The 19,542-nt window shown below is 39.9% G+C and overlaps 2 protein-coding genes across 6 annotated transcripts in view; one reads left to right on the top strand and one right to left on the bottom strand.

The window, feature by feature from the left end:
• Nucleotides 1-15,373, top strand: part of LOC139754205 (dnaJ homolog subfamily C member 30, mitochondrial-like) — a 56,868-nt gene extending 41,495 nt beyond the window's left edge. The window contains exons 3-4 of the mRNA XM_071671443.1: nucleotides 13,444-13,552; nucleotides 15,225-15,373. Coding sequence (XP_071527544.1) covers nucleotides 13,444-13,512 — 69 coding nt within the window. The 3' untranslated portion in view covers nucleotides 13,513-13,552; nucleotides 15,225-15,373. The remainder of the gene's footprint in view (nucleotides 1-13,443; nucleotides 13,553-15,224) is intronic.
• The window catches only part of LOC139754203 (macrophage mannose receptor 1-like), a 140,952-nt gene that overhangs the window by 26,286 nt on the left and 95,124 nt on the right, over nucleotides 1-19,542 (bottom strand). For all 5 annotated transcript variants that reach the window (XM_071671433.1, XM_071671438.1, XM_071671437.1 and 2 more), the window contains 4 exons: nucleotides 18,349-18,483; nucleotides 15,208-15,385; nucleotides 10,889-11,015; nucleotides 4,711-4,832 (listed from right to left, as the gene is read on the bottom strand). In XM_071671433.1, coding sequence (XP_071527534.1) covers nucleotides 4,711-4,832; nucleotides 10,889-11,015; nucleotides 15,208-15,385; nucleotides 18,349-18,483 — 562 coding nt within the window. The remainder of the gene's footprint in view (nucleotides 1-4,710; nucleotides 4,833-10,888; nucleotides 11,016-15,207; nucleotides 15,386-18,348; nucleotides 18,484-19,542) is intronic.

Genomic DNA, 19,542 nt, shown 5'->3' on the forward strand with positions numbered 1-19,542 from the left:
GGCGATGGGAATGAATAAAGGCTGACAGTGTGAATTATGTACAAGTGTATATATGTATATGCCTGTGTGTGTATATATATATGTATACGTTGAGATGTATAGGTATGTATATTTGTGTGTGTGGACACGTATGTATATACATGTGTATGTGGGTGGGTTGGGCCATTCTTTTGTCTGTTTCCTTGTGCTACCTCGCTAATGCGGGAGACTGCAACAAAATAAAAAATAAATATATAATTTTATATTTTGTTATATGTAGTTGCCGTTTCCTGTGTCAGTGAGGTAATGCCAGGGAACAGAAATTGATGGCCTATCCACATACACATATATATATACATAAATGCCCACATCCACACATATACATACATATACATGTCAACATATAGATACACATATGCAGACATTACAGACATGGACATGTACATATTCATTCTTGCTTGCCTTCATCCATTCCTGGCACTACCCTGCCCCAAAGGAAAAAGCATCGCTATCCTCTGCTTCAGTGAGGTAGCACCAGGAAAAACAGACAAAAAAGGCCACATTTGTTCACACTCAATCTCTAGCTGTCATGTGTAAGCACAGAAACCACAGGTCCCCATCCACATCCAGGCCCCACAGACCCTTCCATGGCTCACCCCAGATGCTTCACATGCCCTGGTTCAGTCCATCACTCCACGTCGACCCCGGTATACCACACCATTCCAATTCACACCCCCCACCCTCCTGCATGTTCAGGCCCCGATCACTCAAAATGTTATTCACTCTATCTTTCCACCTCCAATTTGGTCTGTCAATCACACTCCTTCTATTTCCACACATCCCTCTTACCCTTACGAATACTCACTCAATCAAGCCACCTCACACCACACATTGTCCTCAAACACCTCACTTAAAACACATTCACCCTCCTCTGCTCAACCTTATTCACAGTCCATGCCCCGCACAACATTTTCAGAACCACTATACCTTCAAACACACCCTCTTTTGCTCTCCTAGACAATATTCCCTTCACACACTCTTCATCGCTCTCAGAACCTCCTCCCCACCCCATGGCTCACTTCCACTTCCATGGTTCCATCCACTGCCAAGTCCACTCCCAGATATCCAAAACACTTCAGTTCCTCAAATCTCTCTACATTCAAACTCACATCCCCATTAACTTGCCCCTCAACCCTTCTGAAACCACACTGCTCTTCCCCAATCTGATGTCCTGTACATGCCTTCACCCTCTTAATCAATACCCTCCCATATAATTTCCCAGGAATACTCAACAAACTTATACCTCTGTAATTTGAACACTCACCTTTAACCCTTTGCCTTTGTACAATGGCACTATGCATGCATTCTGCCAATCATCAGGTTCTTCACCATGAGCCATACATACAATGAATCTCCTCACCAACCGGTCAACTACACAGTCGCCCCCTTTATTAATAGTAGATTCCACCAAAATACCATCCACACCCGTCACCTTGCCGGCTTTCATCTTCCGCAAAGCTTTCACTATCTCTTCTCTGTTTACACAATCATTCTCCCTGACCCTCTCACTTCGCACACCACCTCGACCAAAACACCCTATATCTGCCACTCTATCATCTAACACATTCAACAAACCTCCAAAATACTCACTTCATCTCCTTCTCACATCACCACTACTTGTTATTACCTCCCCATTAGCTCCCTTCACAGATGTTCCCATTTGTTCTCTTGTCTTATGCACTTTATTTACCTCCTTCCAAAACATCTTTTTATTCTCCCTAAAATTTAATGATACTCTCTCATCCCAACTCTCATTTGCCCTCTTTTTCACCTCTTGCACCTTTCTCTTGACCTTGTGCCCCTTTCTTTTATACATCTCCCAGTTATTTGCATTATTTCCATGCAAAAATCATCCAAATACCTCTCTCTTCTCTTTCACTAATAATCTTACTTCTTCATCCCACCATTCACTACCCTTTCTAATCTGCCCAACTCCCACGCTTCTCATGCCACAAACATCTCTTGCACAAGCCATCACAGCTTCCCTTAATACATCCCATTCCTCCCCCACTCCCCTTACGTCCTTTGCTCTCACCTTTCTCTATTTTGCACTCAGTCTCTCCTGGTACTTCGTCACACAAGTCTCCTTCCCAAGCTCACTTACTCTCATAATTCTCTTCACCCCAACATTCTCTCTTCTTTTCTGAAAACCTCTACAAATCTTCACCTTCACCTCCACAATATGACGATCAGACATCCCTCCAGTTGCACCTTTCAGCACATTAACATCCAAAAGTCTCTCTTTCATGCGCCTATCAATTAACATGTAATCCAATAACGCTCTTTGGCCATCTCTCCTCCTTACATATGTATACTTATGTATATCTCTTTTTAAACCAGGTATTCCCAATCACCATCTGCAGTTTCTCACCCGAATCAGCCACCAGTGCTGTATCATCAGCAAACAACAACTGACTCACTTCTCAAGCCCTCTCATCGACAGCAGACTGCATACTTGCCCCTCTCTCCAAAACTCTTGCATTCACCTCCCCAACAACCCCATCCATAAACAAATTGCACAACCATGGAGACATCACACACCCCTGCCGCAAATCAACATTCACTGGGAACCAGTCACCTTCCTATCCTCCCACTCGCACACATGCCCCACATCCCCAACAAAAACTCGTCACCGCCCCTAGCATCTCACCTCCCACACCATACACTCGTAATACCTTCCACAGAGCATCTCCATCAACTCTGTCATATGCCCTCATACAAATGCCACATACAAATCCATTTGCCCCCCCAAGCATTTCTCACATACACTCTTCAAAGCAAACACCTGATCCACATATCTTCTACCACTTCCGAAACCACACAGCTCTCCTCAATCTGATACTCCGCACATGCCCCCACCCTCTCAATCAACACACTCCCACACAACTTCCCAGGAACACTCCACAAACCCATACCTCTGTAATATGAACACTCTTCTTTATCCTCTTTGCCTTTGTACGACAGCACTATGCATGCATTCCGCCAATCCTCAGGCACTTCACCGTGAACCACACATACACTGAATATCCTCACCAACCATTCAACAACACAGTCACCCCCCTTCCTAACTAATTCCACTGCTATACCGTCCAAACCCGCTGCCCTGCCAGCTTTCATCTTCTGCAAAGCCCCTACCACCTCCTCTCAGTCCACCAAACCACTCTCCCTGACCCTCTCACCCTGCACACCACCTCGACCAAAACACCCCACATCTGCCACTCTATCACCAAACACACCCATCAAACCTTCAAAATACTCACTCCATCTCCTTCTCACTTCAACACTACTTGCCACCACCTCCCCACTAGCTGGCTCCCTTCACCGACGTTTCCATTTGTTCCCTTGTCCCACATATCCCACCAACCTCCTCCCAAAACATCTCATTCTCCCAAAACACAACGATACTCTCTCACCCCAACTCTCATTTGCCCTCCCTTTCACCTCCTGTACCTCTCTCTTGACCTCCTGCCTCCCACCCCTACACATCTCCCAGTCATTTGCACTATTTCCCTGCAAAAATCATTCAAATGCTTCTCTCTTCTCCCTCACTAACAACCCCACCCCACATCCTACCACTCGCCACCCCCTCCAATCTGCCCACCTCCCACCTTTCTCATACCACAGGTACCTCCTGCGCAAGCCACCACCGCTTCCTTAAATACATCTCACTCCTCCTCCACTCCTTCCATGCCACCTGCTCCCACCCCCTCCACTCTGTTTCCAATCTCTCCTGGTACCTCCTCACACAAGTCTCCCTTCCAAGCTCACTCACTCCCACCACCCTCCCCACCCCAACACCCTTTCTTCCCTTCTGAAAACCTCTACAAATCTTCACCCTCGCCTCCAAAAGAGAATGATCAGGCATCCCTCCAGTTGCCCCTCTCAGCACATTAACATCCAAAAGTCTCTCTTCCATGCACCCATCAATCAACATGTAATCCAATAATGCTCTCTGGCCATCTCTCCTACTTACGTATACTTATATATATCTCTCTTTTTAAACCAGGTATTCCCAATCTCCAGTCCTTTTTCTGCTCACAAATCTACAAGCTCTTCATCATTTCTATTTACAACACTGAACACCCCATGTACACCAATTATACCCTCAACTGCCACATTACTCACCTTTGCATTCAAATCACCCATCACTATAACCTGGTCTCATGCATTAAAGCTGCTAATACTCACTCAGCTGCTCCCAAAACACTTGCATCTCATGATCTTCCTTCTCATAACCAGGTGCATAGGCACCAATAATCACCCATCTCTCTCCATCCACTTTCAGTTTTACCCATATCAATCTAGAGTTTACTTTCTTACACTCTACCACATACTCCCACAACTCCTGACCAACAGAGTCAGTGCACCAACATTGCATACAGCATATAAAAATTCTGATGTTACTCATTGTTTCAGTGTAGTTAAGCTTAAGATATGAACAAAATACAGTGGACCAGCTAGTTCCGTTATTATTATCTTTATTTTTATTTTATTATACTTAGTTGCTGTCTCCTGCGTCAGCAAGGTAGCACAAGGAAACAGATGAAAGAATGGCCCAACCCACCCACATACACATGTATATACATAAACCAATAAATACCATGACTTTCAATGCACTACTATTTATAATTTTTGGAATGCAATAATGAACTATTTTACTTGTTAACCTACCGTTTGTTTTCCGCACAAGGCCAATCCAAACAGGATCCTTCATATTATGAGTTGCCAAGTTGATGAGGTTCATTTCTGCTTCTGTATGGATGGATACAAGGTTGGCATTCTCCTGCACACAGCTGCATAGTAACAAAATAAAGATATAATGAAGCATGACTTATTACACTTTGATATTCAGTCTTGACAAAACAGTGACCTTTATTGATGGTAATATTGTTGTCCTTGGCAAATATCCCATGTAGGCTATCTATATTCAAGCAAACAAATCCTAACTTTCAATAAGACTATGTTTATGTTCCCTAAATGTAGTTTGTTTTACATGTTATTTGTCTTTGTGTAAACAATCTAGCAACTATCAGTATTCTCTAACTTGCATTCTCTTCTACCTTTTGAAAACCTGCTTTTTTGGTATTTCCTCATCCTCCCATTCCTTTACCTTTCTCTTACCTAAGATCCTACTTGTAAAAATATCTTTATTACACTTACAAAAAGGCTGTGTGAATTGGTTGGCAAGGGAATTTCTTCCACCTCCAATTTGGTCTCCCACTTCTCCTCGTTCCCTCCACCTCTGACACATATATCCTCTTTGTCAATCTTTCCTCACTCATTCCCTCCATGTGACCAAACCATTTCAAAACACCCTCTTCTGCTCTCTCGACCACACTCTTTTTATTACCACACATCTCTCTTACCCTATTATTACTTACTCGATCAAACCATCTCACACTACATATTGTCCTCAAACATCTCATTTCCAGCACATCCATCCTCCTCTGCACAACTCTATCCATAGCCCATGCCTTGCAACCATATAACATTGTTGGAACCACTATTCCTTCAAACATACCCATTTTTGCTTTCCGCGATAATGTTCTCGACTTCCACACATTTTTCAACGCTCCAATTTGGTCTCCCACTTCTCCTCGTTCCCTCCACCTCTGACGCATATATCCTCTTTGTCAATCTTCCCTCACTCATTCTCTCCATGTGACCAAACCATTTCAAAACACCCTCTTCTGCTCTCTCAACCACACTCTTTTTATTACCACACATCTCTCTTACCCTATTATTACCTACTCGATCAAACCATCTCACACCACATATTGTCCTCAAACATCTCATTTCCAGCACATCCGTCCTCCTCCGCACAACTCTATCCATAGCCCATGCCTTGCAACCATATAACATTGTTGGAACCACTATTCCTTCAAACATACCCATTTTTGCTTTCTGCGATAATGTTCTCGACTTCCACACATTTTTCAACGCTCCCAGAACTTTGGCCCCCTCCCCCACCCTATGATTCACTTCCGCTTCCATGGTTCCGTCCGCTGCCAAATCCACTCCCAGATATCTAAAACACTTCACTTCCTCCAATTTTTCTCCATTCAAACTTACCTCCCAATTGACTTGTCCCTCAACCCTACTGTACCTAATAACCTTGCTCTTATTCACATTTACTCTCAGCTTTCTTCTTTCACTCACTTTACCAAACTCAGTCACCAGCTTCTGCAGTTTCTCACACAAATCAGCCACCAGCGCCGTATCATCAGCGAACAACAACTGACTCGCCTCCCAAGCTCTCTCATCCCCAACAGACTGCATACTTGCTCCTCTCTCTAAAACTCGGGCATTCACCTCCCTAACAACCCAATCCATAAACAAATTAAACAACCATGGAGACAACACACACCCCTGCCGCAAACCAACATTCACTGAGAATAGCTAGAGAGTGTTATTGAATTACATGTTAACTGAAAGAAGCGCGAAAGAAAATGGAAAAAGGTGAGAACAAAGAACGTAAGGGGAGTGGGGGAGGAATGGGATGTATTTAGGGAAGCAGTGATGGCTTGCACAAAAGATGCTTGTGGCATGAGAAGCGTGGGAGGTGGGCAGATTAGAAAGGGTAGTGAGTGGTGGGATGAAGAAGTAAGATTATTAGTGAATGAGAAGAGAGAGGCATTTGGACGATTTTTGCAGGGAAATAATGCAAATGACTGGGAGATGTATAAAAGAAAGAGGGAGGAGGTCAAGAGGAAGGGCAAGAGGTGAAAAAGAGGGCAAATGAGAGTTTGGGTGAGAGAGTATCATTGAATTTAAGGAAGAATAAAAAGATGTTTTGGAAGGAGGTAAATAAAGTGTGTAAGACAAGGGAACAAATGGGAACATCAGTGAAGTGGGCTAATGGGGAGGTGATAACAAGTAGTGTTGATGTGAGGAGATGGAGTGAGTATTTTGAAGGTTTATTGAATGTGTTTGATGATAGAGTGGCAGATATAGGGTCTTTTGGTTGAGGTGGTGTGCAAAGTGAGAGGGTTAGGGAGAATGATTTAGTGAACAGAGAAGAGGTAGTAAAGGCTTTGCGGAAGATGAAAGCCAGCAAGGCAGTGGGTTTGAATGGTATTGCAGTGGAATTTATCAAAAAGGGGGTGACTGTATTGTTGACTGGTTGGTAAGGTTATTTGATGTATGTATGTCTCATGGTGAGGTGCCTGAGGATTGGCGGAATGCTTGCATAGTGCCATTGTACAAAGGCAAAGGGGATAAAAGTGAGTGCTGAAATTACAGAGGTATAAGTTTGTTGAGTATTCCTGGTAAATTATATGGGAGGGTATTGATTGAGAGGGTGAAGGCATGTACAGAGCATCAGATTGGGGAAGAGCAGAAGTGGTAGAGGATGTGTGGATCAGGCGTTTGCTTTGAAGAATGTATGTGAGAAATACTTAGAAAAGCAAATGGATATGTATGTAGCATTTATGGATCTGGAGAAGGCATATGATAGAGTTGATAGAGATGCTCTGTGGAAGGTATTAAGAATGTATGGTATGGGAGGCAAGTTGTTAGAAGCAGTGAAAAGATTTTATCAAGGATGTTGTTAGGGAGGTGAATGCACAAGTTTTAGAAAGAGGGGCAAGTATACAGTCTGTTGTGGATGAGAGAGCTTGGGAAGTGAGTCAGTTGTTGTTCGCTGATGATACAGTGCTGATGGCTGATTCAGGTAAGAAACTGCAGAAGCTGGTGACTGCGTAAAGTGCGTGAAAGAAGAAAGCTGAGAGTAAATGTGAATAAGAGCAAGGTTATTAGGCACATTAGGGTGGAGGGACAAGTCAATTGGGAGGTAAGTTTGAATGGAGAAAAACTGGAGGAAGTGAAGTGTTTTAGATATCTGGGAGTGGATTTGGCAGGGGATGAAACCATGGAAGCGGAAGTGAATCATAGGGTGGGGGAGGGGGCGAAAGTTCTGGGAGCATTGAAGAATGTGTTGAAGTCAAGAACGTTATCTTGTAAAGCAAAAATGGGTATGTTTACAGGAATAGTGGTTCCAACAATGTTATATGGTTGCAAGGCGTGGGCTATAGATAAAGTTGTGCAGAGGAGGGTGGATGTGCTGGAAATGAGATGTTTGAGGACAATATGTGGTGTGAGGTGGTTTGATCGAGTAAGTAATGAAAGGGTAAGAGAGATGTGTGGTAATGAATAGAGTGTGGTAGAGAGAGCAGAAAAGGGTGTTTTGAAATGGTTTGGTCACATGGAGAGAATGAGAATGAGTGAGGAAAGATTGACAAATAGGATATATGTGTCAGAGGTGGAGGGAACGAGGAGAAGCGGGAAACCAAATTGTAGGTGGAAAGATAGAGTGAAAAAGATTTTGAGTGATTGAGGCCTGAACATGCAGGAGGGTGAAAGGCATGCAAGGAATAGAGTGAATTGGAATGATGTGGTATACTGGGGTCGACATGCTGTCAATGGATTGAACCAGGGCATGTGAAGTGTCTGGGGTAAACCATGGAAAGTTCTGTGGGGCCTGGATGTGGAAAGGGAGCTGTAGTTTCAGGGCATTATATATGACAGCTACAGACTGAATGTGAACAAATGTAGCCTTTGTTGTCTTTTCCTAGCGCTACTTCACGCACCTGCGGGGGGAGGGTGTTGTCATTTCATGTGTGGCGGGATGGCGACAGGAATGAATAAGGGCAGACAGTATGAATTATGTACATGTGTATATATTTATATGTCTATGTTTGTATATATATGTCTACGTTGAGATGTATAGGTATGTATATTTGCGTGTGTGGACTTGTATGTATATATGTGCATGTGGGTGGGTTGGGCCATTCTTTCATCTGTTTCCTTGTGCTACCTCGCTGGCGCGGGAGACAGGAACAAGATATAATATAAAAGATAAAAATTAATGAAAATTCTGGGAGCCTTGAAGAATGTGTGGAAGTCGAGAACATTATCTCAGAAAGCAAAAATGGGTATGTTTGAAGGAATAGTGGTTCCAACAATGTTGTATGGTTCCGAGGAGTGGACTATGGATAGAGTTGTGCGCAGGAGGATGGATGTGCTGGAAATGAGATGTTTGAGGACAATGTGTGGTGTGAGGTGGTTTGATCGAGTAAGTAACGTAAGGGTAAGAGAGATGTGTGGAAATAAAAAGAGCGTGGTTGAGAGAGCAGAAGAGGGTGTTTTGAAATGGTTTGGTCACATGGAGAGAATGAGTGAGGAAAGATTGACCAAGAGGATATACGTGTCGGAGGTGGAGGGAACGAGAAGAGGGAGACCAAATTGGAGGTGGAAAGATGGAGTGAAAAAGATTTTGTGTGATCGGGGCCTGAACATGCAGGAGGGTGAAAGGAGGGCAAGGAATAGAGTGAATTGGAGCGATGTGGTATACCGGGGTTGATGTGCTGTCAGTGGATTGAATCAAGGCATGTGAAGCATCTGGGGTAAACCATGGAAAGCTGTGTAGGTATGTATATTTGCATGTGTGGACGTATGTATATACATGTGTATGGGGGTGGGTTGGGCCATTTCTTTTGTCTGTTTCCTTGCGCTACCTCGCAAACGCAGGAGACAGCGACAAAGCAAAAAAAAAAAAAAATTATTATTTACTTATATATCCCTGGGGATAGGGGAGAAAGAATACTTCCCATGTATTCCCTGCTTATTGTAAAAAAGGGGAGCAGGGGGCTGTAAATCGTCTTAGGCTCAGTCCTCTGTTCTTAAAGCTACCTTACTAATGCACGAAATGGCAAATATGTATGAAAAGAATATATATGTATACTCTTGTATACATTCATACTTGCTTGCCCTCATCCCTTCTTGGTGACACACCGCCCCACGGGAAACAGTATTCTGCTTCAGGAAGGTAGTCCCAGGAAACCAGACAAAAAAAGAAAAAAAGCCTCATTTGTTCACACTCAGTCTCTAGCAGTCATGTGTAATGCACCAAAACCACAGCTCCCTATCCACATCCAGGCCCCACAGACCTTTCCAAGGTTTACCCAAGACATATTACCTGCTCTGGTTCAGTCCACTAACAGCACATTAACCCTGGTATACTAAATCATTCCAATTCACTTTATTCCTTGCAAGAATAAGGTAGGAAGAAAAAATGAAAGTAGCTTTATCAGACAATAATGTCACACTGCCAAAGCTTTCAAAATGTCATGGGTTACAATGTCAGATACCCAAAGTCTCTCACAGAGGATGACCAGATGATACTTAAGACAGACATTGATTACACTAATGGATCTCGTCCTGTGGTTATCATAATGATGGTCAGAAAGAAAACAAGTGGGTAACATGAACACACCAATCTTGTGCTGAAAGGAAAGATTCCTATTTGATGTTTGCATGACTGGGCTGTGCATTACATTTAATATTTCACTCTAGCATGACAGATCCTGCCTTAGTGTCACTGACAACTCTATGGGGCTGCTTATGGCTCTGGCATAAACACTATTCTCTCTTTATAATGATTATTATTTCCAGCATTCAAAGCAAGGTAAAGCATGCAGAATTTTTCCCACATCATTCATCATTTTCATTTTCTCAAAATCATGTGATGAGGAATGAAACAGCACTTGAATTGGAAAATAAAGATATGTCATTGTTTATGTCACACTGAAGAGACATTCACACCTTTTGAACTATCATAGATTGTATGACAGACTGACAGTTGCTTCTCTGGATAAGCCAATGATAAGTGAAGATACATGAAAAATTTGAAGGGAACCCAAAAGAAAACAATTATAAGAAAATTATAAGAAATTTGGCAAATATATCTGATCCTAATTTCAAGACATGCTGTTATCAACTGTTATGGAACTGAGAACAAGCTTTTATGATCATATCAATCATGCAAATCAAAGATGAGATATAATCATACTTCATACTGGCATCCTTCCATGGCTTTGTCTGTTCGAAGACAAGGTAACAGTATCCACCGCCCAGGTCCAGCCAGCGGGAGTCGGGACAGTGACCATTTACTGCAGGGTCAGGGGTTGGCACCATGCCTAAGAATAATAGAAAAGCAAAAATTATTTTCGTATCTGAACTAGAATGTTTTTGGTATTCTTATTAGAATTTAGAAATAGAATTTACCTTTTGTTATAAGATTTCAGTCGTGGAAAAATTCAAATAGTGCTGTTTTCATTGTGAAAAGAAGGCCAAGAGTGTAAAAAATGTATTTTAGATAGTATTCTTCAATGCTGGTTAAAACTTACAAACTGTTTTCATTTGTATTATCTACATGCATATGGGTTATCCTCAGAGCCAGACTAATTTGTTACATCCCGTACTATCTTCTGAGACATTATAATCAAACTGTTTCTCTAAGTATGACAACAGTCATTCATTTTGAAAGAAAATTATACCAGAAAGTAAAGAAAGTATATCCTAAATACTGTTTGCCATACTTTCATACAGCAAATTGTATAAAGCAAGACTTCTTTACGGTAAAGTCAGGGAGAACTCCAATAATCATTTGAATATGAAGCTGAGAACCTCCCTACCTTTTCAAGCCTTGACACTATCTCCTAAGAAACTACATTTCTATGCATGTACAACAGCTCCTGAGGACCTACCATTCCAGGGACACCATCTCCTAAGAAATTATCTTTTAAGGCCTAGACACCATCTCATGAAAACCTACTTTCCTGGTCTGGACACCATATTCTGAGAACCTACCTATCTAAGCCTGGACACCATATTCTGAAAGCCTACGTATCTAAGCCTTGACATCATATGAGAAGTCACCTCTTTAAGCTTGGAGACCATCTCGTGAGGACCTACCTTTCTGGGCCTGGACAGATTCTTCTACAACCCCAGCATACAATGTGTGCTGACAATGTTTGAAGCTCAAAAGATGTTTTCATCATGATATTGGCACTGATTCCTCCATGGAAGCACACATGACTTCTAGGTACATATCGCCTTTTGCCATACTTTGTTTATACTATCCAAATATGGAATACTGAGATATTCTGACATGTGTCAAGAATTGATATGGAAAGAGCTTATCCAAGTCAAGTAGGTTGGAATGCATTTCTACTTACCTGATTTAAATATAAACTTTTTCCAAATTCATTTCATTTTACATACCAGTACATCTTAGTATGTGGTCTTTCACTTTATTGACAAAATTTATTCTTCACAAAGTCACCCATCTTTCTTCTTCCCTTATTGCTCATTCCTTCCACTTTTTTAGAATGATTTTCTTGAACTGCTTCTGCTCTGCTTTTTAATCTATTGGCAAATTACATCATTTACTGTACAATTATTAAAGCTTCATATGTTGCCACTTTCAGAAGTCCCTTTGAAACTTAATCCCTCCCTTCAAACTCATGTACCTTCTGACAAGGACTCCTCCATTTGCTTTCATTTATGTCCGCATATTCGTTTTTAAGAAATACTGTGTAATCAGCCCCATAAATCATTGACAGTTTACTAGTTCTACTTAATACAATATTCTTTACATACAGAAACATGACCAGCTTTTGGATCCCTTCTAGCATTATGTTTCACCTACCACTTCCCTCAAAAAATATAACCTCTCTCACTATCCCCATTAATCAAATAACCATGATAGGGAACATAATGATCTCCCGTATACTCTAGAATTACCCTTAAAGCAGTCCCTCAATACCCGTTGTTTTCACAGTCTGCCAGAAGAAATGTTGGGATTTTATTTTTCATATTTTCCAAAGTATTAATCATTTTTTTTCAGAATGCATATTAGAGGTTACAATTTGAATATAATGAACAGGCGAATGCCCACAAAACACTGTCATATTGCTGAGTTTCACATCACAGCTCAAAGAGCATACTGTCAAGAACTTGATTGATGTTAATGTTGCTCTTTTTGAACATGCCATCTGTAGGTATGGTTTAAGAATTCCGTAAAGCAGAACAGTAAGTGATAAGCCACAATTAGATAGACCACAGGGTGAAAGAACATAAGGAGATATTAGGCATGTGCACACTGGTTTTCTGAGAAGACCAAAGAAATTTACCAAAAGACATTAAGTAGAAAATGAAATTTCTGAAACCTCTTTAAGGTGTAGTTTAAGAAGCAGTTTGCAGTGTTCATTACAGAGTTCAGCTAGTGTAAGATATTATTCCAACTAATGTGATTAATGCAATTCCTCTTAAAAGGGACATTTGGAATTTGCTATAAAAGATGAAAGGATAATTTTTATTTGATAATGAGATAGAGCCCACTTTCAGTTGAATGGTTTTAATATTAAACACAAGCAGTGTTTGTAGGCCTCAGAAAATCAGAGAACATTGCAACAGTGCCCAATGAATCCTCTGCAAGTTACTGTGTACCATGGAATTATGGCAAAAATGCAATAATTCCTCCTTACTCTCTCTAGGATGCTAACAGTAACACTGTAATGGTGAATAGTGAAGGATACTGTGATAAGATCTAAACTCCCTCAGATCGTCATGGTCAAGACTGAACCAAAAGGAATTGGTTTTGGCAGGATGGAACCACTTGTCTTCCAGTAGAAGCAACACCAATGTGTTGGGTGGACCATTCCAAGACAAGGTAATTTCTTGTAAATGAAACATCAACTGGCCTAAGATTACTAAATCTGTCAAGTGGAGACTTCTTTTCACTGGATCATTTAAAAGACTATATCAACAAGTCACAGACATTTCAACATTTGAAAGATAAGATGACAGAAACTAATGACATTATGCTTGAGAGTTTGACCTTCGTAATGGAAAGTGTTATCCTTAAAGTGAGCCAGAGTGCAGCATTCCTACTCAAAAGTGATGAGAAAATTTTTGAGGTATACTTTCTTGAATGACAAATTTCATTGTGCCTGTAAGATTTCTTTTTAGTACTGAAGCTTTAAATTCCTATACTTTTTTTTGAGAGACTTAACATCTGCATTTTGTCACTTATGGTAGCTTTCTTTTCTTTATGTATTCTAAAATTAATCCAAATCATCAGATTCACTTAGTATCTTCTTTACACTAATAGGTTGACACTACACACAGTCTTCATCTTCAGCTTTAGGCAGGAGCATTAGGTGGAAACACTAAGTAGAAGTAGTAGGTATGAACAATGGGCAGAAGCATTACTTAGAAGTAGTCTGTAGGAATATTAGGTAGGAGCCTCTGCAAACACTGTGCTAGAGTTGCCCTCTGCTAGTGGCCTGTTAAGGGTGGGGAACTAAAGGCTAAGAAGCAGCACTGGAATCTGCTAGTTATGGAGACTATTGCTGTGGCCACCCCATTGAGAGAGTTCCAGTTGGGAACAGGCATCACAGATATTTATAGTTGGATAGCTTCACCTCCACAGCTAAGCTGCTTATTTTGGCATCATGATCCTTATTTATCCTGTCAACACTGCCCATGGTCTTCCTGTGCATTTCAAGTCTTATAGATAGCAAATTAATTCATCATTTGCTCTTTATGACCATTTTCTACATTTATTCTATTATGCAAAAGTAAATTGATTAGGTTAATCAAAGTATACATCAAATTTCTCTGCCTATATGCTGCCACATATATGAACATAGTATTAGAAAGCAATTGTGTACCATCTTATCTCCTTACTTCAGTATCAACTCTGTTGCTTTACTGATCTAGTGGACATGTCATGATCTTATAGAGTTACCTTCTCAGCTGATGCTTCCTCTTATAACTTCTCACTTCACATCCTTTTTCTATCTTTATCTTATCTCTAGCTTTCTGTGCACATTCACAAAACTTCAACTGTGTCTAAATTATTCTATTTAATTTTCAGTATTTCAATGAAAATTACACTTTCATTTTCATTCTTTCTATTATTTCCTAACCTCTTTTGCCTTCTTTTACTTTGTTAAAAAAAATCTTATTCCTTTTTGCTCTTTACTGACTCTTGTATGCTTCATTATCAGTAGATATTCTCTATTCTTTCCCTTACTTGCTCTTTATTAGAATTCACTTATCGAATGGAGCTTTCTCTCTATTCATTACTCCCTTTTTCCACCATAATGTATCACTTCTCATTTTGTTCTTTCATCCCACACACCATCTATTGCAAATATGACATTCCTAAGCTTTTCCTGTCTCCCCTTCATCGTATATTCTACTAAGAAATTTATCAATCTAATGCTTACCATTTACATTAATCCTCATAATCCTCCTTATATTTTACTGTGTCTCCCATAATTCTAACCACATATTCATCTCTTTACAGTTTACACTCACCCTCTCTAAATTTGCAGATGAATGGGCTGGCCTCTTCACATCTCTCTACAGACCAGAGACCATTTGTAGACCCTAGTCTGATGCAGTTATAATCATCTAGAGTAACATTTGGTTCCCCAAAGGCCCAGTTGGTGTACAGTGCTGGCCAACCATCAGACCATTTAAAGATGTGTTTGTCCTAGAATGGAGATTATGGGTTAGAAAATTATTGGTGGACAGTGACATTAGTAGTAGTTACAATTATTGTGTCTTTACAGTATATCTGTCTGTATGCATTATGAATATTCAAGGAAACCTTTATCAAGTAATTTGCTCATATGTAATCTTCCCAGATCATTATGTTGAATATTTAGGTGTGCAATTCAAAACGCTTGCTTGTGAATTCTACTGTTAACTTAACTACTAAACTTACATTACCAGAGAAACAGCTGTTATCTGCCCACACCACAAGAATTTTATGTTAACATCAAGGTAGATGATCAATGTATCTTTACGTCATCTCATAATTCGCTTCTTAACTCTCGTTTTGCACACTGACAACAGTTTTTTTACTAATGAATTTGTGACATGTTGTTTTTATAATTCTTTATATTTTGCAGAGTAATTTCAAGTTCATAGTATATCTTCGCTATTGTGGTGATGACACCTGAGAAGGCAGGTATATCAGGCATCACTTCTAAGAAAAGGCTGTCCTCATGTACAGTGTCAGCTATCCATTCCTCTTTACTCCTAATACATTGGTCAATGAAAGATAACATGATGTTACATTTCACTGAAGGTTATGGACTGATGTTCAGAATGTACTGTAATTTATGGACCGATGTTCACAGCTCTAGTTCATGGACTGATGATCACAGTTCACTGTAAGTTATGGACAAATGTTTAAAGTTGACTGAAGCTTATTGGCTGATATTCACAGTTCACTGAAGGTTATGGACTGACATTTACAAATGACTTTAGATTATGGACTGATATTCACTGTTCATCGTAGGTTATGTACTGACATTAACAGATGACTGTAGGTTATGGACTGATGTTAACAGTTCTTTTGTAGGTTATGGTCTGATGTTCACAGTTCTTTGTAGGTCATGAACTGATTGTTTACAGTTTGCTGTAAGTTATAGACTCTTGTTCACAGTTCAGTGTAGGCTATGAGCTGATGCTTATAGTTCACTGTATGATTGCTAATGGCCCTTCTTTTCATCCCATAGTTGGAAAATTTAGAAATAAAAACAAAGTTTTCCCTTGCTATCTTGTCCTCATCATAGAAGATGATCAACTTATTGCTTGGTTTGTACATGAGCACATCCCAGTGCCCCTAAACATCACACATCCTAGTGCCACCACCCATCACATCCCAGAAGACATAAAGAGCACATCAAATCCAATCAAGGTTGAACAGGTCTTTGATGCATATATTTAAGTTTATAACTCTGTGGAAGATATAAAAATCCAGAGGTCTTCATTATTTTGCATTTTTCAGTTAAGAACTGACAAATAAAAAAGACATCCTTTGATCACAATAGGACAAACTGTCAAAGTTCCAAGTCACAAACAAACAATGTTTAGACTTTAGATGTGGTGGTAAAGCTTGTGGCACCACTGCAACATTATCCAAGTCGAGACTTTGCTCTGTGATATATGCAGATCAGATGTCCACAAGTCAGACATCCATGTTGTCAATCTATCTTACCAAGCTTCTGTTTCTAAAACTCATTTTGCCAATATCTGCAGTGACACTTTTGCATTCTTAAGATCCTCTGGGAGTTTCCATCATTGCTGATGAGTGATGTTCACCAATTATGGACCTCAGGCTAATCTGTTCAAGTGAATCCTACCGAACTTCAAGAAATTTCATGGTTGTAAATCCACTCTCAGTTGTTGTAGGCTTCGGCTCTGTTACAGGGTATAACAGCTACATATAGATCAAGCAGCTTTTGTATTATCACCTTCTTCAGTTGCAATAAGGGATTGAAGATCCACTTCTCATATCATTATTCATACTTTTTTCTATCAATGGGTGTCCTGATTTACAAAGTTGAAACAATTTCTTTTTCATCAGCAGATTTTCCTCCTACTTGCACGTAACCTTATATCCTTATTTCAAATATTTTCTTGTGTTTCTTTGTATCTTAGTGATATGCATTGACCTCTTTACTGGTGATCCAAAGAAATCAAACTTATTTCATTTGATCTTTATGTCATTTGTCTTTTGTGAACAAAACTTTTTCAAGTAATTATCTTTAAAAAAATGGGGGACTTTGGGAGCGGGGGGCTGGAAATCCTCCCCTCTCGTTTTTTTTTAATTTTCCAAAAGAAGGAACAGAGAACGAGGCCAGGTGAGGATATTCCCTCAGAGGCCCAGTCCTCTGTTCTTAACGCTACCTTGCTAACGCGGGAAATGACGAATAGTATGAAAGAAAAAAATGAGGATTGTCATGTAAAAATTATTCATATTAGATCTAAACTATTTCCTTATATGTAGTGTGTGTATCCCTTATTTCTTAGATAATCAACAAGTAGAGATAGATTGCAATGAACTTTGGATTAACTCCATAATTCCCCTTTCAGCCACATTTCTTGATATCTTCCATGGCACCACAAGTATAAAACCTGGTAACCCAGGTACATATACAGAAGGCTTCACTTCACATCACATACATTATGTATGCTATATCAACTTTTTCTGTTTTTTCTTTAGAAACCCTTACCTGAATCAGTAACTGTTGCCTATAATCATCTTTTTTTCATCTTCAGTATAATTCAAAAGTGGCTCTAAAGATGACTCAGAATTCCAAAATCATACATCTTCCCAAAATGTATTAGTTTGCAGCTTGTGAGCTTTCTTCCTTTCGTTTTTCTCTTTGAAATATTCTTCCTTTAACTTGGCAAGGTAATATACCTATAATTCTTACATCCCTTACTTTAATGATAAATGACTTTCTAATCTTTTGTGTTGCATTACACAAACTGAACATTATGTGTACTTAACAATTTAACCACAGAAAAGTTTGCCGATTCATTTTTATTGAAATTTTTCAGACAAATCCTCTGTACATTTACATTTCTAAATGTCAAGGCTTACAAAGGTGATACAAGCAAATGACATAACCAATGAAAAGCTACGGACTGATTACTTACCTGGAGATTATTCAACCCTAACCACGTATGACTGAAGCCATTCTCTTCAGTCAAGACCCACATCATTGCACCTTCTGAGAGGTCTAAAATTGATGCCAGGTGAGCTCCTTCACTCTCACAAGAAGACTCTGCTTCCTGTTAGATTGCATGATTAATTGAAATTATAAGAAACATCAACAGGAAAGGTATTTCCCATAAGAAATATGAATAATGTGCTTATAAATTTTGATACCACTCTAAATGATTGTATCAAGAAATTTCAGTCCCCAGTGATATACAAGTTACTCTTGAGATCATATAACACTTTGATTAATTTTCTTACTGCATTCTGTAATGCCATGCATTCATTCTGATAATCTTTTTTTCAGATGCTTAGTATTTGAAAAAATTCAAATTTTTAGAATTTCTTGAAAGATTTTTTCATACTTCACTATTTTCCATGTTAGTGAGGTAGTGCCAGGAACAGATTAAGAAAGGCCACATCTACTCATGTTAATTTTCTAGCTGTCACATGTAATGCACTGAAACCAGAGCTCCCTATCCACAACCAGGCTCCCACAGACCTTTCCGTGGTTACCCTGCATGCTTCACGTGCCCTGTTCAGTCCATTGATGACACAATAACCCCAGTGTATCACACCATTCTAATTCACCTTATTTCTTGCACACCTTTCACCCCCTTGCATGTGCAGGCCCCGATTGCTCAAAATTCTTTTCACTCCATCCCTTCATCTCCAATTTGGTTTCTCTGTTCACCTTGTTCCCTCCACTTCTAACACATATATCCTCTTTGTCAACCTTTTCTCTATAATTCTCTCCATATGTCCAAGCCATTTCAACACACCCTCTTCTGCACTCTCAAAATTCCTGTTTTCATAACCACAACTCCCTCTTACCCTTTCATTACTCAGTCAAATCAACTCACACCACATATTGTCCTCAAACATTTCATTTCCAACACAGTATTATCTGTAGCATATGCCTAGCATGCATATAATATTGTTGGGACTACTATACCTTCAGACATCCCATTTTTGCCCTTTCAGATAACATGCTCTCTTTCTACACATTCCTCAGTGCTCCCAAAACTTTCACCCTCTCTCCCACCCCATGACTCACTTCCGCTTCTATATTCTCATTCGCTACCATGTAACTCCCAGGTATTTAAACATTTCACTTCCTCAAAGTTCCTCCA

The sequence above is a fragment of the Panulirus ornatus genome, chromosome 16, assembly GCF_036320965.1.
Source record: "Panulirus ornatus isolate Po-2019 chromosome 16, ASM3632096v1, whole genome shotgun sequence".
Taxonomy (NCBI): domain Eukaryota; kingdom Metazoa; phylum Arthropoda; class Malacostraca; order Decapoda; family Palinuridae; genus Panulirus; species Panulirus ornatus.